The 18,350-nt window shown below is 46.0% G+C and overlaps 1 protein-coding gene across 2 annotated transcripts in view; it reads left to right on the plus strand.

Annotated features, from left to right (window-relative positions):
• plch2a (phospholipase C, eta 2a) overlaps positions 1–18,350 on the plus strand; it is a 371,794-nt gene that overhangs the window by 340,802 nt on the left and 12,642 nt on the right. The window contains exons 15-20 of one of the 2 annotated variants that reach the window (XM_084333948.1): positions 6,509–6,694; positions 6,881–6,988; positions 13,249–13,373; positions 13,568–13,652; positions 14,130–14,276; positions 15,293–15,372. In XM_084333948.1, the coding sequence (XP_084190074.1) occupies positions 6,509–6,694; positions 6,881–6,988; positions 13,249–13,373; positions 13,568–13,652; positions 14,130–14,276; positions 15,293–15,372 (731 nt within the window). The remainder of the gene's footprint in view (positions 1–6,508; positions 6,695–6,880; positions 6,989–13,248; positions 13,374–13,567; positions 13,653–14,129; positions 14,277–15,292; positions 15,373–18,350) is intronic. The other variant, XM_084333949.1, reaches the window with a different exon arrangement.

Genomic DNA, 18,350 nt, shown 5'->3' on the forward strand with positions numbered 1-18,350 from the left:
TCTTCCATCTATTAATTTGCTTAGATTTTTCAGGTCTGGTCAATTTGAGCATGGTGTTATTCACAGTCAAAGATAAAAAAAAATGTATTGATATTCTCATTTGGTTCATTACAATTGACTCAAAATAACATTTTCATTCAATCAATCACCGCGCAGATTGATTGATTGAATGAAAATGTTATTAACAGATTGCAGAATGGGTACAATACAGTATGGCTCAATACACACAATTGTTAAGGGGATGCAGACCAGAGAAAGACTTTCGTCTCGTTTACATCAGGGTCCCCCATTTTCAATTCATAATGAATTGTAAGTAAGGGTGCACCTTGCACCGTGCAATCCATTCTTTGTGGATCTAGCCCACAGTATTTCTGACACTGGGAATACATTCCCTGAGATTCATAGATGTCCCTAGAATCAGATACCAAGAACATGCAAATGGACCATATTAAAAAAAAGTCTGTAAATGTGTATTCTACATTCTTATGGAATGAATGAGCTACAAAAAAAAAATTTATTTAAAAAAAAAAAAAAAATTGTAATTAATTTTGAGTTAATTTTCATAACGCGATAATTTGCTGTGTAATTAATTAATCTAATTAACGCGATAAACTGACAGCCCTAAATATTATGAATGAATGCGGGACTGGTTCTCTCTGGTCCGCAACCCCTTAACGTTGTATGCATGGGCTTGCCCATTCTACAGTATTTTCGTGGTGTTAGTTCATTTATTCATTAACCCCTTCATGGTGCACACCACAGTGGAGGTTGCTGGTTGCAACCACCACTGGTGCTCCGTGTTAGCATTAGTCCTTTGCTTTTGACATGTTGAAACAGTGCCCCGCCCGGCCGACGCCATGAGGTGGGTCGGCCCGGCGAGTGGCTGGTGGGCTGCTAAAGCCTGTACCGCCACGGTATGGAATTGGCAGCGATTAGTAACTGTGTTTCGAATTGCTGTTTCTGGTGGCGGGGCCTTGAGGGCCAGCCGACGTCGACACATCGCGCAAGGTTGTTGACGTTATTAGCTTTGACGTAGCCGCAAGCTATAACCGCTCAGGGCTCCCCTCTCCGCAGAGGATCTTGGTCTTCCGCTGGAGCGCGGGCGGTATTGTCCTAGGCCCCACACCGCCTCACACCGCGCAGCCAGAAGAAGAGAGAGCACGGCCTCGTCAGCGGCAATGACGCAGCCCTCGACAGGCGGCCATCCTGGGCGTTGAATCGACAGGTGTCCACAAGGCCGACAGCCTTGGCGGCCGAGGGATCGGCCATGTTGGATGAGCTTGGCTTGGAATATACAAGCCGTCGACGTCCTGCCGCGAGCAGCCCGCTCTCTGATCACTCCCTCCCCCAACACCAGCGGAAAAAGGGGCTGTGATTATTTCCTTTGGCTGCTGGCCGCGTGCCTTCGTTGAAGCGCGTGCGGCCCCACTTTTCGCTTCGCTTTTTGCCCTGAATTTCCCCAAGGGGATCAATAAAGGAATATCTTATCTTATCTTATCTTATCTTCTCATGGGGACAGGGGCTGACACCCAGTTGATGGCTGAGCCTGGGTCTGTCCGTGAGAATGTTGTGCTGTCAAGCGGCTCTCACACCATAAGCTGTGTTGGTTGAGCCTGGTGTTACGTCTGTCAACTATAAGTGTTGTCAGCAGTGGGGCTTGAAACGTTTTTGAGGCACACAGTGCAGGCTTCCCCGACCTCGCCTTCGCCAGGCCAGGTATCATGTTGGTGCCTCCCACTCCCGCGAGATCGGCAGTGGTCTGAAAAGAAGAGGTGCGCGTGATTTAGGTGGTAGTAATATCACTGCAGGGCTACGGTGTGTAGGAACCCATGGGGTCCTCACGCCTTGCATGTCCGGCTGCAGAACAACTCCTCAGCATGTTCTGGAGGGGTGTTCAGTGGGGGGGCTTTTGTCACCTAGATTGATGTCAGCTTCCCCCGTATCAAACCGGCCCTTTCTGTCGGGGTCCCTCCTTGGGTGCGATTGCCTCGTGGGTAGTGTCAGATTCCGACCCGACTCCACGGGTCCAGGGTTGGCTACGCACAGCGGGTGGGACCGGGCCACCTATCTACAGTTCCTGGCGGACCTGCGCCACATGGCGGCGGGTGCGTTGGGAGTGTCATCACATATGGCTACAGCAGTACCATATGTCGAGGTGGATGGAGAGAACGCTGAGGCGGGGACTTGTATTTACACAACCCCACCCGTTTTCGGGTTTGGTACAGACCCTATTGTCAGGGTCACTAGCAGTGACAGCTCTGGTCAACGAGATCCAATCTCTGTGGACGAAGCAAGCCATCGTCGTGGCGTTTTCCTCCCGGTGTTCTCTGGTGCCTGAGAAATCGGGAGGGGGGGTGTCAGACCCATGCTGGACCTGTCCCATGGGAAGGTTCAGCATTTTTTGGATCGTCTCCTACCTGTTGAACACTGTCAGGTGGGGGTCTTGTTCTCCTCCATAGACCTGTAGGATGCGTATTCGCATCTCCGATCTTCCATCCTAGGGCTTACCTACGCTTCCTTTGCAGGGTTAGCGTATGAGTACCAGAGGCTGCCGTTCGGTTTTCTCTGGCTCCCCGCATCTTCACCAAGTGCGTGGAGGCCGCACTGGGGCCTCTGCGTCGTCAGGGGTTACGAAGTGTATTCTGCCCTGACGACGTTCTGGTCCTTGGCGGTCAAGGTGGATCGTCAGGTCTCGTACCAGGCAGGTTCCTACCAGCCTGGGGTTTGCTGTAGACTGGAAGTAGAGTACTCCTCTTCCCAGTCAACGGTTGGAGTGCTATGGGCATCCCTCTCAGAGCGTGTTGTCGACACACTCGGGAGGTTCCGTCCTAGGACGGTTATGGCGCTGTCCGTGATACGCCTGCTCGGTATGATGGCATCTGCTCATTCCGTGGTCCCTCTTGGCCTCCTCTTCACCCCAGGAGGGGGTTACGGAGGTGGGTTTTCCAGTATGGAAATAGACCCGGTGAGAGGCAAGTGGAAGCGGCTAAGGTTCCCGTGTCAGTACTGGGGGACCTCGCCCCTGGGGGGGTCCTCACCAGGGGGGTCCCCATGGGCAGTAGGCTGTCACACGTCACGTTTTTCACCGACGCCTCCCTCGCTGGAGATGCGTCGGGCCAACGCAGTAGGGGGCAGCTGGAAACCATGCTGCCCGGTCTGCGCTACGTTGTGTTGGTATTGAAAGCGGTCCTTCTGGTCCTCAAATGGTGTTGATCAGGACGGACAATACGACGTCAGTGTCGTATATCGACAGACGGGGAGGAGTACGCTCCCCCCGTCTGCACCGGGCGGCGGGCGGCTGGCTATGGGCGTTCTCCATCTACGCGGCCTGAGGGCTCTCCACATCCCCGGCAGGGTGAATGTGGGTACAGGTGTAATGTCACGGGGCGGTCCTCACCCTGACGGGTGGGGATTACGTCCGGACATAGTCAGGCAGGTCTGGGACCGATGCCGTGCTGCCTGTGATTCTTTCCCCCATACATCTGTTAGGTCAGTTGTTGGGGCGGGTACGTTGAGGAGCGGAGGTCCTTGATCCTGATTGCGCCGGACCGGGGCGCAGCTGTGTGGTTCCCGGTCCTGATCTAGCTCTTGGTATCCCGTCATGGCCTGTTCCTTGGTCATCGCGGGCCCTCTCTCAAGCGCACGGGTCTCTGTGTTAGTTCCCTGTGCTGGGCCAGCTGCTGGTGGGTTGGCTGGTGAGAGGGTGAGTCTGGAGAGGATGGATCCTTCTGTGGTTGGTACCATCCGGAACGAGCATGCTCCTTCCACTATCGCGGGTTACGCGGGTAAGTGGCGTATTTTCCAAGAGTGGTGTAAGGCCACCCTCTTGTGAAGCGTTTTCTGCTTGGCGTTGACGCCTTAAGCCAGTGAAACGCTCTTTGGCTCCGAGCTGGGATCTTCAATTGGTCCTCGGTCGGTTGTCCTTGGCCCCGTTTGAGCCTCTTGAGCAAGCGCTGTTGGAACGGCTGTCGTTCGAAGACTGCGTTCTTGCTGGCCATCACCTCCGCTAAAACGCGTGGGTGTGCTTTGTGCTTTCTCGGTACGGCCAGAGTGCCTGTCTTTTCGTTCCGATAGCGGTGCCACTCTGCGGCCTAATCCAGCCTTCGTGCCTAAAAATATCCGGAGTGCTTTCTGCTCCAGGGATATTATGGTTCAGGCATTTCATCCACCTCCTCACGCTAGTGAGTTGGAGGCGGGCCTTCACCTGTCATGTCCGGTCCGGGCTTGGGGGTTACCTCAGCCGTACTCAGGGCCTCAGGGCTACCGTTCAGTTGTCTGTTACGGTGGCTCTCGTGCTGGTAAGGCACTGTTGAAACAGCGCCTGTCCCATTGGTTGTGCGAGGGCATTGCCCTTGCTTCACGTTGGCCGGGTTGGCTCCCCTTGGGGGCGTCAGGGCGCACTCCACTCGTGGGGTGGCGGCCTCTGCCGCTCTGCTGGGTGGGGCCTCGTGGAGGACATCTGTGCTGCAGCTTCATGGTCCTCCCCGGGTACCTTCGTAAGGTTTTACCTCATGGACATCTGTCTCCCAGGCGGTTCTGAGGTCTGTGGCCTCTTCTGCTTCCCGTCCTTGGTGGGGTAGCAGGGGTGTGTGGGTGTGGGCCACAATGTGTTGTGTCACACGTGGTTCCGCCTGTGCTGTGTGTTCAAGCGGTTCTAGTTCCCTCTTGCTCGCACTCGGGTGGAGTTGACTGCGCCCCCTCTTCATTAGGAAGGATGGGGCGACGGGACTCCCCTCCCCCCTGATGTGGGCTTACGGGTCCTCAGGGGGTGCATTTGTCGGGGCCAGTCGTTATGTGAATAGAAAGGGATTCCACTCAGTCAATGTTGCGATGCGCATTTGCCTGATACATGTCGTTGCTGGTGACCGGGAGGAAGGCACGCATTGCATTGAATTCAATTGTAATGTTATTACTGGGGTATCTGTAATTAAAATATCACTTAAATGCAGGTGATCGGGGTTATCCACTGAAGCCATAGTTAATGACTCTGACCAACCCAACGAACGACCCAACAGGAGTGCAATGCTCACGCGCGAACAAGAGCCCGTTAGAGCGCAGTTGGCCTGCTTGTTTGGCACGGGGGGGGGGGGGAGCAGCAGACGCAGCGGCATAACACCCACCTCCAAAGTCCAAACGCGGTTAAATATTGTTGCGAAATACTATTATTTTGTGTCGTGTTTCCAAATAAGATTGGTCACAACTAAATGCTTTCTAGCTTCAATTTGTTGGTTCGAATAGATGACCTCCGCTGAAACTTCACTGAGAGCGAGATTGATCATGGATGACTCGCTCTCAGTGAAGTTTCAAGTCCGCTTAGTCCATTATTCTACATTCCATGGGGGTGTTTCATTACCATATATGGTTAATTAGAGGCGGTTCTGTATGCAAATGTTTAAAATCGTGCACGAGCGCGGAGCATAGAACAAGTGGCATTTATCAACACGGAGTACTTGCAGGTGTGCAAAATAATAGTATTTCGCTTTTTATTTTAAACAATGTTTAATCGCGTTTGGGCTTTGGAGGTGGGTGTTCTGCCGCTGCGTCTGCCCAGGCAAATGTGCATCGCAAGATTGACTGAGTGGAATCCCTTTCTATTCACATAACTGAATTTGTGATGGAGCTTTGACAGCTACATGGGTGGTACAGTAACAGTCTTATTGCTCGATCCATCTCCAATATCACGATGGGCCGCGCCGGTGGCCAAAGACCCGAGGGTGGAGAGGACTTGAATGTACATGGGGATGGCATGTGCGTTTTGTTCCACGCTCCAATTTGGGTCCCAAATTGCGGTACAAATCAAGGAGAATGTGTCTCGGGTAGCGGACTCTAGTTAATATTATGCTCTCTCGGCAATTAGACTGCCCCTCATTCATCCCCATCTGCTATCTCTGAAAACAGTTCCCTGTGGAGCGCAGTCAGTGCACCCCATAGTATTCCGATAACGCTATATATAAACCATGCTGCATTTATTCGGAAAGAAAGACCTATTCCAAATGCTATTTATAGGGTTTGACAATAATTACACTAATGTTGCTATTTTACAATTAACTATAATGAATTACGGATCATACAGAACACGTCCGTAATTCACGCACCATGAGACAAAGTCCGTCTCATGGTGCGTGCAGTCTTCATATTCTACCGCTTGGTGACATATACGCGCGGTCTGAGTTGTGCGTAGATATACGCACAATCTCAAGCACACGTTCATTTTGATAAGTCCCACACTTTGCTTAGAAATGATCGTACGCACGGTTTACGCACATATCTGTGCGTACGCACCATTGATAAATGAGGGCTCAGGAGAGGTGTTTTTGGCCAACAGCTAGCCTAGCTGATCCATATTTGCTTCCAGGGAGGAAATTGGTATCTACTGTATCTTCTTGTCTGACTCTGGAGAAGACGGTAAGCGCATTTCCCATAATGTTGGTGTGTTCCTTTGAGTAATCATTAGTAGCTCTCCTTCTGTGTATAAACATGAAGACGACTCCTTCTCTTGTCTTTGAAGCAGCAGGCAAGAGCTGGCAGGTCTCATCACTGAGTGAAACCAAGGCCCACCAGGTCATGCAGCAGAAAGCAGCCACCTTCATCCACTTCAACCAGCAGCAACTCTCCCGGATCTACCCCTCTTCCTACCGCGTGGACTCTTCTAACTTCAACCCTCAGCCCTTCTGGAACGCCGGATGCCACCTAGGTAAGGGGGGCCGGCACCATCTGTCAAGATTTTAGACATTTAAGATGTCTATGGAGACATTTCATTGAATATGAATCACAATTAGCTGCATGTTATTTTTCATTACCATTCTCCAGTGTCTGAAATCATGTGCCTTCAAGGAATAGTTCAACCTATTGACGGTAACCGCTTGTTTGGATTTTTCAGTGGCGTTGAACTACCAGTCCGACGGCCGTGTTCTCCAGCTCAACAGAGCCAAGTTCAACAGCAACGGCAACTGTGGCTACATCCTCAAGCCCGCCTGCATGTGTGAAGGTCAGCTTATTCACCTTGATCTGTGGCGGTTGATGTTTTTAACACATTGAGCCATCTTCACTTGAACATTATTCTGATATTATCAGGACTATTATAAGGGCTGGGTATCGAAATCCGATACTTATGGTATCGATATCGAATAGCTTCAGTGGTATCGTTACTCAATTCCAAATTTCGATAACTAAGTAGTTAAAGGTCCATACCGGTATAATTATTACTTCTCTCCATTATCAGATACAAGATACAAGATTCCTTTATTGCCACACAACCAGGTTGGTAGGGGTGGAACGGTTCACAAAAACGACGGTTCGGTTTGTATCACGGTTTTAGGTTTTACGGTTTTCGGTTTGGTTCGGTATATGTTGTTTTTTTATTTAAAATAATCCAACTTTTCAGTTATTCTCAAGGACGTAGTCATGCAAAAACTGAAAGAATGAGGCCATTTGACATCAGGCACATTATTTTTACAGTGACGGTTAGAGCTAGGAGAGATTTTGGTACAGCAAGAGGGGAGGCATTGCAAAAAGGTTTACCTTTAATAATGTTTGGCACACACCGACCTGACTGAAAAATATAGGCAACATTTGTCAAAGTATTAACTCGTCAATATACCCCCCTTCCCCACTAATCAAACTGGTGTCGTGGAGTCACTTCTCTGTGAGCGTTTCCACGGTTAGCTTGCGGCTAACATTAGTTAGCTCGCGGCTAAAGTTAGTTAGCTTGTAGCTAATGTAACGTCATATAACTGAACAATACACACATGCCCCGAATGCGTACAGTTCGGTACGACCTCCACGGTTCGGGGCATGTGTGTATTGTTCGGTACACGGTTCGAATGCGTACCGTTCCACCCCTACAGGTTGGTGGTATTCGTGATCGGTACAGAGTATAATAAGCTCTACAATACATACAACTGGAACATAGATAAATTGACCCCCCCCTTCCCAGAAATGGATACATAATACAGCACAACATGACACAATAAATACATAAATACAGCACAGCATGACACAGCACAACTAAACATACGGAAGAGTCTAGTCCATCAGGTCAGGAGCTTGGTGAGGGGGAGAGGGGGGCCAAGGGAGTTCAGGGTCCGAATGGCGGTTGGGAAGAAGCTGTCCTTGAAGCGGGTGGTTATTGAGAGGATGGACTTGAAGCACCTACCTGAGGGCAGGGGCTGAAACAGGGGGTGTGAGGGGTCCTTAGCAATTTTTCTGGTGCGGGTGGTTGTGCGGAAGGTGAAGATGGAGTCCAGGGAGGGAAGGTCACACCCTATGATTTTGGAGGCCTTGTTAATGATGCGCTGAAGTTTTTGAATTAAGTGTTTTTGTGCAGAAGCGTACCAGACTGTGATTGAAGAGGTGAGTATGCTTTGTATGATGGCAGTATAGAATTGGACCAGCAGGTGGCGTTTGACCCTGTACTTCCTCAGTTGCCTGAGGAAGTACAGGCGCTGCTGGGCCTTTTTTGTGATAGAGGTGATGTTGGTGTCCCATTTTAAGTTATTGTTGATGTGGGTGCAGAGGAATTTGAGTGAGTCCGTCAGACTTATGGATTGGTTAGAGATTGATAGTGGGAGTTTGTGTGTTTTTTTTGGCAGATCTGAAATCAATGGCTATTTCTGTGGTTTTGGAGGTGTTGAGCAGGAGGTTGTTGATGGAGCACCATCTCGCTGCTCTGTCCACCTCTCGCCGGTATGAGGTCTCGTTGTTGTCTGTGATCAGGCCGAGGATGGTGGTGTCGTCTGCATGTTTAAAAATGTTTACTGAGCTGTCCAGGGAGATGAGTTGGTTGGTGTAGAAGGAGAAGAGCCAGGGGGAAAGGACGCAGCCCTAAGGGGGGCACCAGTGCTGAGTGTCAGGGAGTGGGATGTGAGATTGTTCACCTTGACTTTTTGGGTTGTCTTGTTGAGGAAGTCAAGGATCCAGTAGTTTATGGCCGGGTTGATGTTCATGTCCTGTAGCTTGGAGAATAGTTTATTGGGGGAGATGGTATTAAAGGCTGAACTAAAGTCGATAAACAGGATGCGTGCGTATGTGTTGGGGGTTTCTAGGTGTAGGAGTGTGTGGTGGAGTACTAGGCTAATGGCATCCTCTACTGACCTGTTGGCACGGTAGGCAAATTGGTATGGGTCTAGTTGAGATGATATGGAGGTTTTGAGGTAGTCTAGGACCAGGTGCTCAAATGATTTCATTGCCGTAGATGTGAGTGCTCTATGGGTCTGTAGTCATTGAGGCAGGTTATTTTGGTGGATTTTGGGACTGGAATGATGGTGGACTGTTTAGTGCCCATCTTTAACAAATGTTGTGTTCGTAGGTGTATACCATGTGTGTTTTAGCTTATATCAGCTTACCTTATGTCATTCACACTGCCATTGATGAAAAGGGGTGGGAAATACTAACTAATACCTGAGGCGCCAGATGGATTGTTAACGTTGTCTCGTTGATATTGCGAATCCAGCTGTATCGCAAGGTAAGTAAAGTACTCCACAAGACTTGAAAGGTGTTTGAAGGTTGCTAGCCATAGGTTATTCGTCTTGGTGAAAACGATGGAGTTGCTCTACTACAAGGCTTGCACAATAAACGTCCCCCGTTCAGTTGGGTGCGCTTGTTATTAACTCCCGGGTCCCCCCGGTTGCTGTGTGAATTTGAATAACTTTTAGAGTAATACAGCAACATTAGCTCCCCCTTCCACCTGATGGACATATATCACCTGTACTACTATTATTTATTATTTATATACATATTTTATTTTATATAGTGGTCTTTTTACTGTAGTTTTAACTATTGTTTTTATATACAGGGCGGCTACGTGGCGTAGTGGGCAAGGCGCTCGCCACGAAATGCTGGAGACGCTGGGCTCGTCAGTTCGAGCCCAGCGCTCCACATTTGCTTTCAGTTTAGCTGGTCGTCCGTACTAATACACATTGGCCGTATTAGGGGGTGGGAAACTGATGGGTGGGGATCGGGCGTTGTGGACAGCGACTCCTACAGGTCGGTTGGTGCGCCTGCGCAGTAGAATCAGGAAGTGTCGGGGGCAGCGTGAGCCTCCCACGCGTTACTCCTCGCCACTGAGAGATCGAGCTGCGCAGGTGAAAAGATGCGACTGCTGTTACCTCAAGTACCGGAGGGGACTTGTGCTATGTATGACTTAGTCCACATTGCAGCCGGCTTGTGGGAGGCAAGAAACAGCGTCCGTGACAGGGGAGGGTTGAATTGGATGATACGAAATTGGGATGGGAGAAAATATAGAAAAAATGGGAGAAAAAGTGGATAAAAAAAAAAAACGATTGTTTTTATAGTGGTGAGTGTCTATGTATTGTGACTGTATGTTTGTCTTTCAACCACTGCACAAATGAAGTTCCGAAAGGAAAATAAAGTAATTTGAAGTTGAAGTAGCTTAAATAAACAATACAGTGGTTTATACAAGGGTAAATTACCTATGCCTAGCGATATTCAAGTTTCATGGAGGATGTTTTGAACCCTTTTCAACATCAATGGCAGTGTGAAAGGTAGGCTGAGATCTACCAAAACATAAATGTTTTAAACATGAATTAAAGACGGGGACAATCCCTGGTAATGGCCAGAAGTAAAAATTAGACCGGTCTAGTCCTTTAATCTCATCAGCATCAGTGAGCCAATAAGCATGTTTGATATAAGTTTGGTGGTTGGTCATTTCTTCTGTTCAATCTATCCTCATATAGCACCCTCATTACTTTACTTTTTATTACTTAGCATCACTCAGGTAATGTTTCAAGTTTCTTTAATAGTTGTCATACAGAAGTACAGAATACTTTTGTACAAAATGCTTCTTACTGTTGCGCTCCAGAGACTGTGCATGACAAGATAGTATGAAATAAAAACATAGTAAAAATTAGAAGAAAAAAAAGAGGTCACAGTGTTCAGTTTAGACATATGTACAATGTTCGTAGACGTAGTTACCATACAATATACAATACTGTGCAGTGTACTAATATACAATACTATATAGTGCAAGGCATAAATGGACGAGGTGCAGTTTAGGTACAATGTATTGTTTTGGTATTGGTTACAACCAAGCCTGTATGTCTTGCCCTAAGGCCTCAACAGTCACACAAATATAGTTAGTTTCCCTATAGGCTTTGGTTGTAAAATGGTGGACAACATGAAGTCAGACACGTTTTTAGCAAAAATAATAATATTTATTTACTATGTTTCTCAATATCAAAAGGTGCAGCCTCCTTGGTTCAGGATACAAAATGTACAATGGACAAAAAGCAAAATGGTGAGGGACAGTGACTATGCTCCCGGTCTGCTTATAGGGCGTGGAGCCTCATCACCACACCTGTGTTCAATTATACAAAAACAACTGTCAATAGGGAGGTGTAGTGGTTACGTCATTACCGTTTTTCGTGTTCCACCCTCTGTCCAACGCAATGTATTTCCCCATTGCCCATTTCTAAATTGCCTCGTTTAAAACAAATAAAGCATTAACATTGGCATGGTGTAGCTTTCTGTGCTTATTCATCCACAATCTATAGCTCAACATGAAAATATTCGCAATTAATCATAAAAGAAATCGCTGTACAGTGAAATTTTATTTCAACCAAAAATGTGTAAACAATAATGTTAGTGATAGAAGGGAACTTTTCAATTTCCATGCGGCAGAATTGTTACAATGGCCGATAATCCATTTCTCAAAGATAAATCCCTAATACGGGTGGAACAACCAGTGACGTCAGACTACACCTCCCTATTACAACAAACCAATTAGTGACACCACACTCACACCACAATGTGAATGTAACACAAAAGACAGTAAGTATACCCTCCACCATGTGAAAGTACACATAACCGTATAAAATCCCAGGTATTGAACATTTTCAATTGATAATAATAATAACTTTATTTATATAAAGTTACCCAGCTTTATTAAAGTAATCTGTGTGTAAATGCCATCTCTTTACAATAGCATGAATAAACTTCTATCCTGACTATGAGAAACCAAATAATGATTACTGGGATATGGTGATGTTAACTGAGCTGTGGTCATATTAGCTGGGATATGGTGATATTAGCTGGGATATGGTGATGTTAGCTGGGATATGGTGATGTTAGCTGGGATATGGTGATATTAGCTGAGATATGGTGATATTAGCTGGGATATGGTGATATTAGCTGAGATATGGTGATATTAGCTGGGATAGGAGGATTTTAGCTTGGATATGGTGATATTAGTTGAGATACTAAGCATGTCTCATTTACTGTTGGGCTTTGTTCTCTGTGTGCTGTAAGTTGGTAATATTTCTGTTTACTCATGGTGTATACAGTGATGATGGCGATAGGAATATGTTTCTGAACACCTTATCCCAACTAAGATCTTAATCTACGATATTTTGATTTAATAATCTAGACTTGATTGATGATTGATTTATTGATTGATTGAACATTTTATTAACAGATTGCAGAATGGGTACAATACAGTACAGCTCAATACACACAATTGTTAAGGGATGCAGATCAGAGAAATACTTTCATCTTGTTTACATCAGGGTCCCCCATTTTCAATTCATCATAACATATATGACATACATGACATACAGATAGACAGTACTGCTACATCTATACATTTATGACATACCAGATTTACAAATACAGTACTGTTTGTGATACAAGAAGAGTCTAAAAAAGAGAGTATATACATTTGACGTAGAAACTGTACATTGGAGGAGGTTGGGTAGGCGGGGTGGGGGGGGTTAATTGTACAGTACATTGGAGGTGGTTGGGTGGGTGGGGGGGGGGGGGGGGGTTGTGTAGGCGGGTGGGGGAAACTGTACATTGGAATATCGACATTTCATTTGCATAAATTAGGAACAGTAGCGGTCCTAGTATGCTTCCTTGTTACCCATTAAAGGATCTTAAAGATCCCCTCCACTCAAAAGTGTGGCCATGACTTTGACTGTACAGATTGTTAATTTGTGCAGTACTTGTCACCTATATACTTCCCTGAGTTGCATGTATGATGTCACTAATAGATTGAACCTCTCAATGTCCAATATGTGGTAACTTGACACATTTACCTTCAGCAATCAGAAAGTTGAGTAGATATTTGAAAGACGTCCGATCTTGCATTCCCAATGAGAGTAAAGATGTAGACATTTGAATCAAATGCACTGAACAATATGGTGGAAAAAAAACATATTTATCCAAATTGTTATTCAATGTAGAAATGTTCTTGTGACCCATGTAGTCTTAAATGTCCCTCACTGGCCCCCGTAGGTGCCTTTAACCCCAGCCTGGAGGACCCTCTCCCAGGCCAGATGAAGAAACAACTGGTCCTCAAGATCATCAGTGGGCAGCAGCTGCCCAAACCTAAAGACTCCATGCTGGGGGATAGGGGCGAGGTAGGACACACGCGCGCACGCACGGTTCCTGGCGTGATGAAAGCATAGCTTTCCTAAGTCATGGAAATAGCATATTATGGTTCTTAATTTGGGCGTTGTTCCACTTTTTAGAAGTATTTGACTCTACTGCACACACACACTATGCGTGGGTGTGTTGCTGACCGTCTGTCCATCCATCTGATCCGTCCCGTCAGATCATCGACCCGTTCGTGGAGGTGGAGATCATCGGCCTGCCAGTGGACTGCTGCAAGGAGCAGACCCGGGTGGTGGACGACAACGGTGAGTTCACCCTGATGTCAGGCCCACGTCCATCCGCCCGCCCGCCCACTGACCATCGCAGCGCAGTGTTGTTTTTGTAACCTCTTGGTCTTTTTGCGTGTGTGTTGATAATAGAGCGAGAGGAGCGCTGTGCTTGTGTGAGCGAGCGGGATCAGCATCCACGCTTTCCCCCATCTGTATGAGTGTGATGTATAATGGATGAGGTCAGCACTGAGTGACGATGTTGCACAGACAGCAGCTCTATGTATGCTTACGATACACACACAGTCATCGAGCCTGAATTATTCATGACTCCTCTTTCACTTTCATGCATCCCCCTCTCTCTCTCTCTCTCTCTCTCTCTCTCTCTCTCTCTCTCTCTCTCTCTCTCTCTCTCTCTCTCTCTCTCTCTCTCTCTCTCTCTCTCTCTCTCTCTCTCTCTCTCTCTCTCTCTCTCTCTCTCTCTCTCTCTCTCTCTCTCCCTCCCTCCCTCCCCAGGCTTTAACCCTATGTGGGAGGAGACGTTAGTGTTCACCCTGCAGATGCCTGAGCTGGCCCTGGTGCGCTTCCTGGTGTGGGACCACGACCCCATCGGCCAGGACTTCATCGGCCAGCGGACCATCGCCTTCAACAGCATGATTCCAGGTAACGGCCAGCAGCTAAGCAGCCTCGGCCTCCTATTCTTCATCCTGTGTTGTTTACCCCATGCTGATCACTTTACATACATGATTGCATACACAATAAACAGCCTTCCAGTGCCGGTAATCTGATCCCTCCAGACCATAGGCAAGTCTGAAGAGTGACGTTTTCCCCATTCTGTTCTAGTTGTGACAGAAAGGGGGGTCATAGTATCGTTGCTGAAGGGAGATGTTTCGGAGGGGTTGATCTAGGTTATTTTACATGTTTTACTTTTTTGTTTCTTGACTGCTTTTTACTACTTGAATCAGTTCAGTATGACGTATCCTCACTGAGAGTGGCTTAGTTGTTTGTCTGTAAGCTAAGGCCATATCACATAGTTTGTTGAAGATAATTTTTCATTTGCATAAAATGTGTAGGCTGGTCATATGTGTATTGGGACTGAATAGCAATATTTCTCCATTCAGGGTGTAAAGAATTTTATAGAGATTTGATAGCATTTTTTGATTTTGAGGTCATGATTCGATATGATTTCCATTCTTTATGGAAATGTGTTAATCAGATATTACACTATGTACTACCCAGCTTGCTTTGGCTTAAAAAAATATACATGTCTGTGTGTGTGCATGACGTACCCATCCATCCCCCCTACCACTCTATGCTGATAAGAGGCAGCAGTTGCCTAATTTAGAGACCTAGGGAAGAGAACCAGAATTGTCAACACAGTGTACCATTTCAATACATTATATAGAATGTACTTTTATTTTATTTTAGAAATTTCTTTGTATCGAGATTTTTTACATCCCTATTTTCTATTCTATTTAGTGTGATTCCCAAACTTAATCAAAGGGTCGTTAGTCGTCACTTTCCGAGACGTTTTCCAGACCCACGCAGGAGCCCTCTAGTCTCGTTTCACAGCTGATTCCAATGAGCGGCCTGAAACAAAATGGCCTCCTTATTATGGTCCTTCCTTGGTGAGAGTCCTCTGTAATGTCCTCTCCCGCTGCCATGTGCTTGTGTTGCAGGCTACCGTCACGTCTACTTGGAAGGTATGGAGGTGGCGTCCATCTTTGTCCACGTAGCTGTGCATGACATCACCGGTAAGGTAGGTACTGCTGAGGGAGCCGTCTAGCCTGCCACCTTCCAGCATGGCTGTACTGTACTAGGTATACTATCTGTGAACAACTGTGATTGGCTTTTATGTTATCGTTATATACATTGTACCCTGGTGTCACTCGTCACTCTCGTTTGTCACGCGAGGGATGACGACGACATCACGTCCTGTGATTCGGTGACTGTTAACATGCTAGAGACTGCAGTTGATTTCCTGTTGGGAGTCCCGGTGTGACCGCACAATGTAACCTCTGCATCGATCCATGATATGATATTTTGTGCTGGAGTTGACTTTTCTCTTTTGGATTTGGATCTTGGGGGGTAGGGGGGGGGGGGGGGGATTCCCTGCACCACAGAAGAAACAAGATGAATACTTGTAAGGAAATCAAATCTAGTTTGTTCTAGAATGGTGGGTTTATGTTTGTTTTCTGTCTAGTTGAAAACCCAATTTCCAAAAGTTAACACTCCAGACTTTGAAAATCAAAAGGACATCTCAGCGGACATGTCCCCATTTGCTCTGAAATTGTCTGAGAGTTAACAGTTAAGAGCGAAACCAAGGGGAAACTAACCAGGTGGGATAGCTGATTGTATAATTAAAGAATTAGAGTGTAGTTAATAGGGCACCTGTGTGCTCTGTGCGCTCCAGTTGGCAGGGATCCTACTGCAGCTGGACATCCTGTCAGTAGGACTGTAGCGTAGACATAAAGATGGCAGCCACCTAGCATTGATGTCCAAAGCCCGTCCCCCGCGGTTCAACCCTCTCTGTCCAAACGGCCTTGAAATGGATTTTGAGTTAAAAGGAAGGAATAAAGAAATCAAAAAATCACATGGAATCCGAACGCCACCATCTCAGAGTCTCAGTATACGTGCCTTTAACCGTGCATACGAGTAGACGAGCGGCTGCGTCCTGAGCGCCATTGATCACGTACTTGAGTTTGAAAAAAAGTATGAACAGTGTCATGTTCAGATGCTCACAGTTTGGAGTGTATAAAGTTAAACACATACCGGTATATAGTCCAGGAAGGGTGTGTTAGTGTAACATTATATAGAACAAGAATATCTTCCTTGTGAACTATCCACTATCCAGACTTGCAACGCAAACATAAAACATGGTGACACTCAAGGAGGTTGTGTTCAGATCACAGCAGAAAAAGGTCTCGGACCTGTTTTGTATTTTTGTGCAGATTTCCATGTGGAGTTTTAGCATTTAGCCCATCACATCCACACTGCCCCTCACTGTTGACGCGCTTCATTGGATCTTTCAGACGTGCACAAAGTACACTCCAAAGGAACGCAGCATACCCTCATGTGCACGCAAATGAGTATTTAAAAGCAAGTATGCAGAGACCCTTAAATGGGACATATTATGGATAAGATAAGATATTCCTTTATTGATCCCCTTGGGGAAATGCAGGCGTCATAGCAGCATGGGGGAGGGGGGGTGTGGTACAGGTATGGGCATGGTAATAGTAGAATACATTAATATGGGCAATTAAATGATAGTGCAGTAGAAAAGTTCAAATAAGCAGTGTAAACTATAATTAGCTCTGAATAAAAGCAAGTAGGCAGTGTAATCAAAGGTGCAGATGAGGGTATGTATGCCCTATCAGTTATATTATACATTACAATAAATATGGCCAATAACACTTAGAATCTGAATATATACTATGAGTAAGTAAAGTATACACAGGTGCAGTATATATAAGGTACCCTAACTGGCATGATATACATTATACGTTGACTCGGTTTTGCCTAGTCGTTGGATCTGGTAGTCTGAAATGTTATTAAGGCACTGAGTAAAAATTACATAGGTGCTCCTTGCCATTTGGCCAGGGTTTGAAGTCTTCAGAATAACAAGTCTAAAAAAGTTGTTCCAAATAGCTTGTTACCTTGATGACCTACGTAATTTATTAATCAATTAGCTGTGTTTTATGGAGCCAGGAACACTGCTTACCTAATGTGTTTTACCCTAGGGTGTGGTGTAGCCAGGCAGAATGAAAGTGTTATGTACAATTTGGTGTGTGCTATACCCGCCAAAAATGGTGTGTTCAATACAAGGTAAGAAAGAGGTGCTCAAAAAGAAGTAATTCAGATTTGATTTAGACTAATTTCTTTGCAAAAAACTGAATAAACATGTTCCACAGATTCAAGGACGTTGTATAGAATTGTTGATAAGATACATAATATGTCCCCTTTAAAGGTAGAATCTGTCAAATGGCGACCTCTAGGCAAATGATGACAACATAGTACTCCGCTTTGTTTACCGCTTTGTTCAGGCAGCCAAGAGAGGTCTGGAGAAATTCACAGTATAATAAGTTACTAAACTCCCACCCACATGTCAAAAAAATAAATTAAGTAATACCAAGCGGGGCCTTTTTGCCTAGAGGTCTCTGTTTGACGGCATTATGGATTATGCCTTTAGTGGCTCTGGACCTTAGTAGTGCTACATTATTAAGTGGGAGCTACCAGTATGTCAATAAATTATTCATCTGTGTCCCATGGAAACCATGTACCGTATCTCCAATATGACAATGTTTTTGTTGTCTATTGCTATAACACAAAACTGACATCTTGTAAAATATCATGCTTTATTCCCTTTATTTGATTTATTTATTTATTGTTTAGTTGTAGTTTTTAGTTCTGCAAGACCTGTGGTTTTATTGCTGAATCATAGCACATTATAAGAATGGAACACACTTCAGGGGGTAGTGCTGCTTAAACTCGCTGTGTATACCAGGCCATGGCTACATTGATTCGTCACGACTGTCCGTTTACTAAAACAAGTCTGTTTTTTATTCATTTTCAAAGAGGAGTATCCATTTGTTGGACAGGGTTGACACTGTGTTCAAAAGGTTCGGAGATGGTAAACCTTTGGAACGGACGGATACGTAACCATCAGCAAAGCTGTTGTTTCTGCAACAGGCACGATTTTAAAAACAAACAAACAGACAGTAACACCTTCCATCAAAT

This window comes from Notolepis coatsorum, assembly GCF_963971535.1.
Source record: "Notolepis coatsorum genome assembly, chromosome: 17".
Classification (NCBI taxonomy): domain Eukaryota; kingdom Metazoa; phylum Chordata; class Actinopteri; order Aulopiformes; family Paralepididae; genus Notolepis; species Notolepis coatsorum.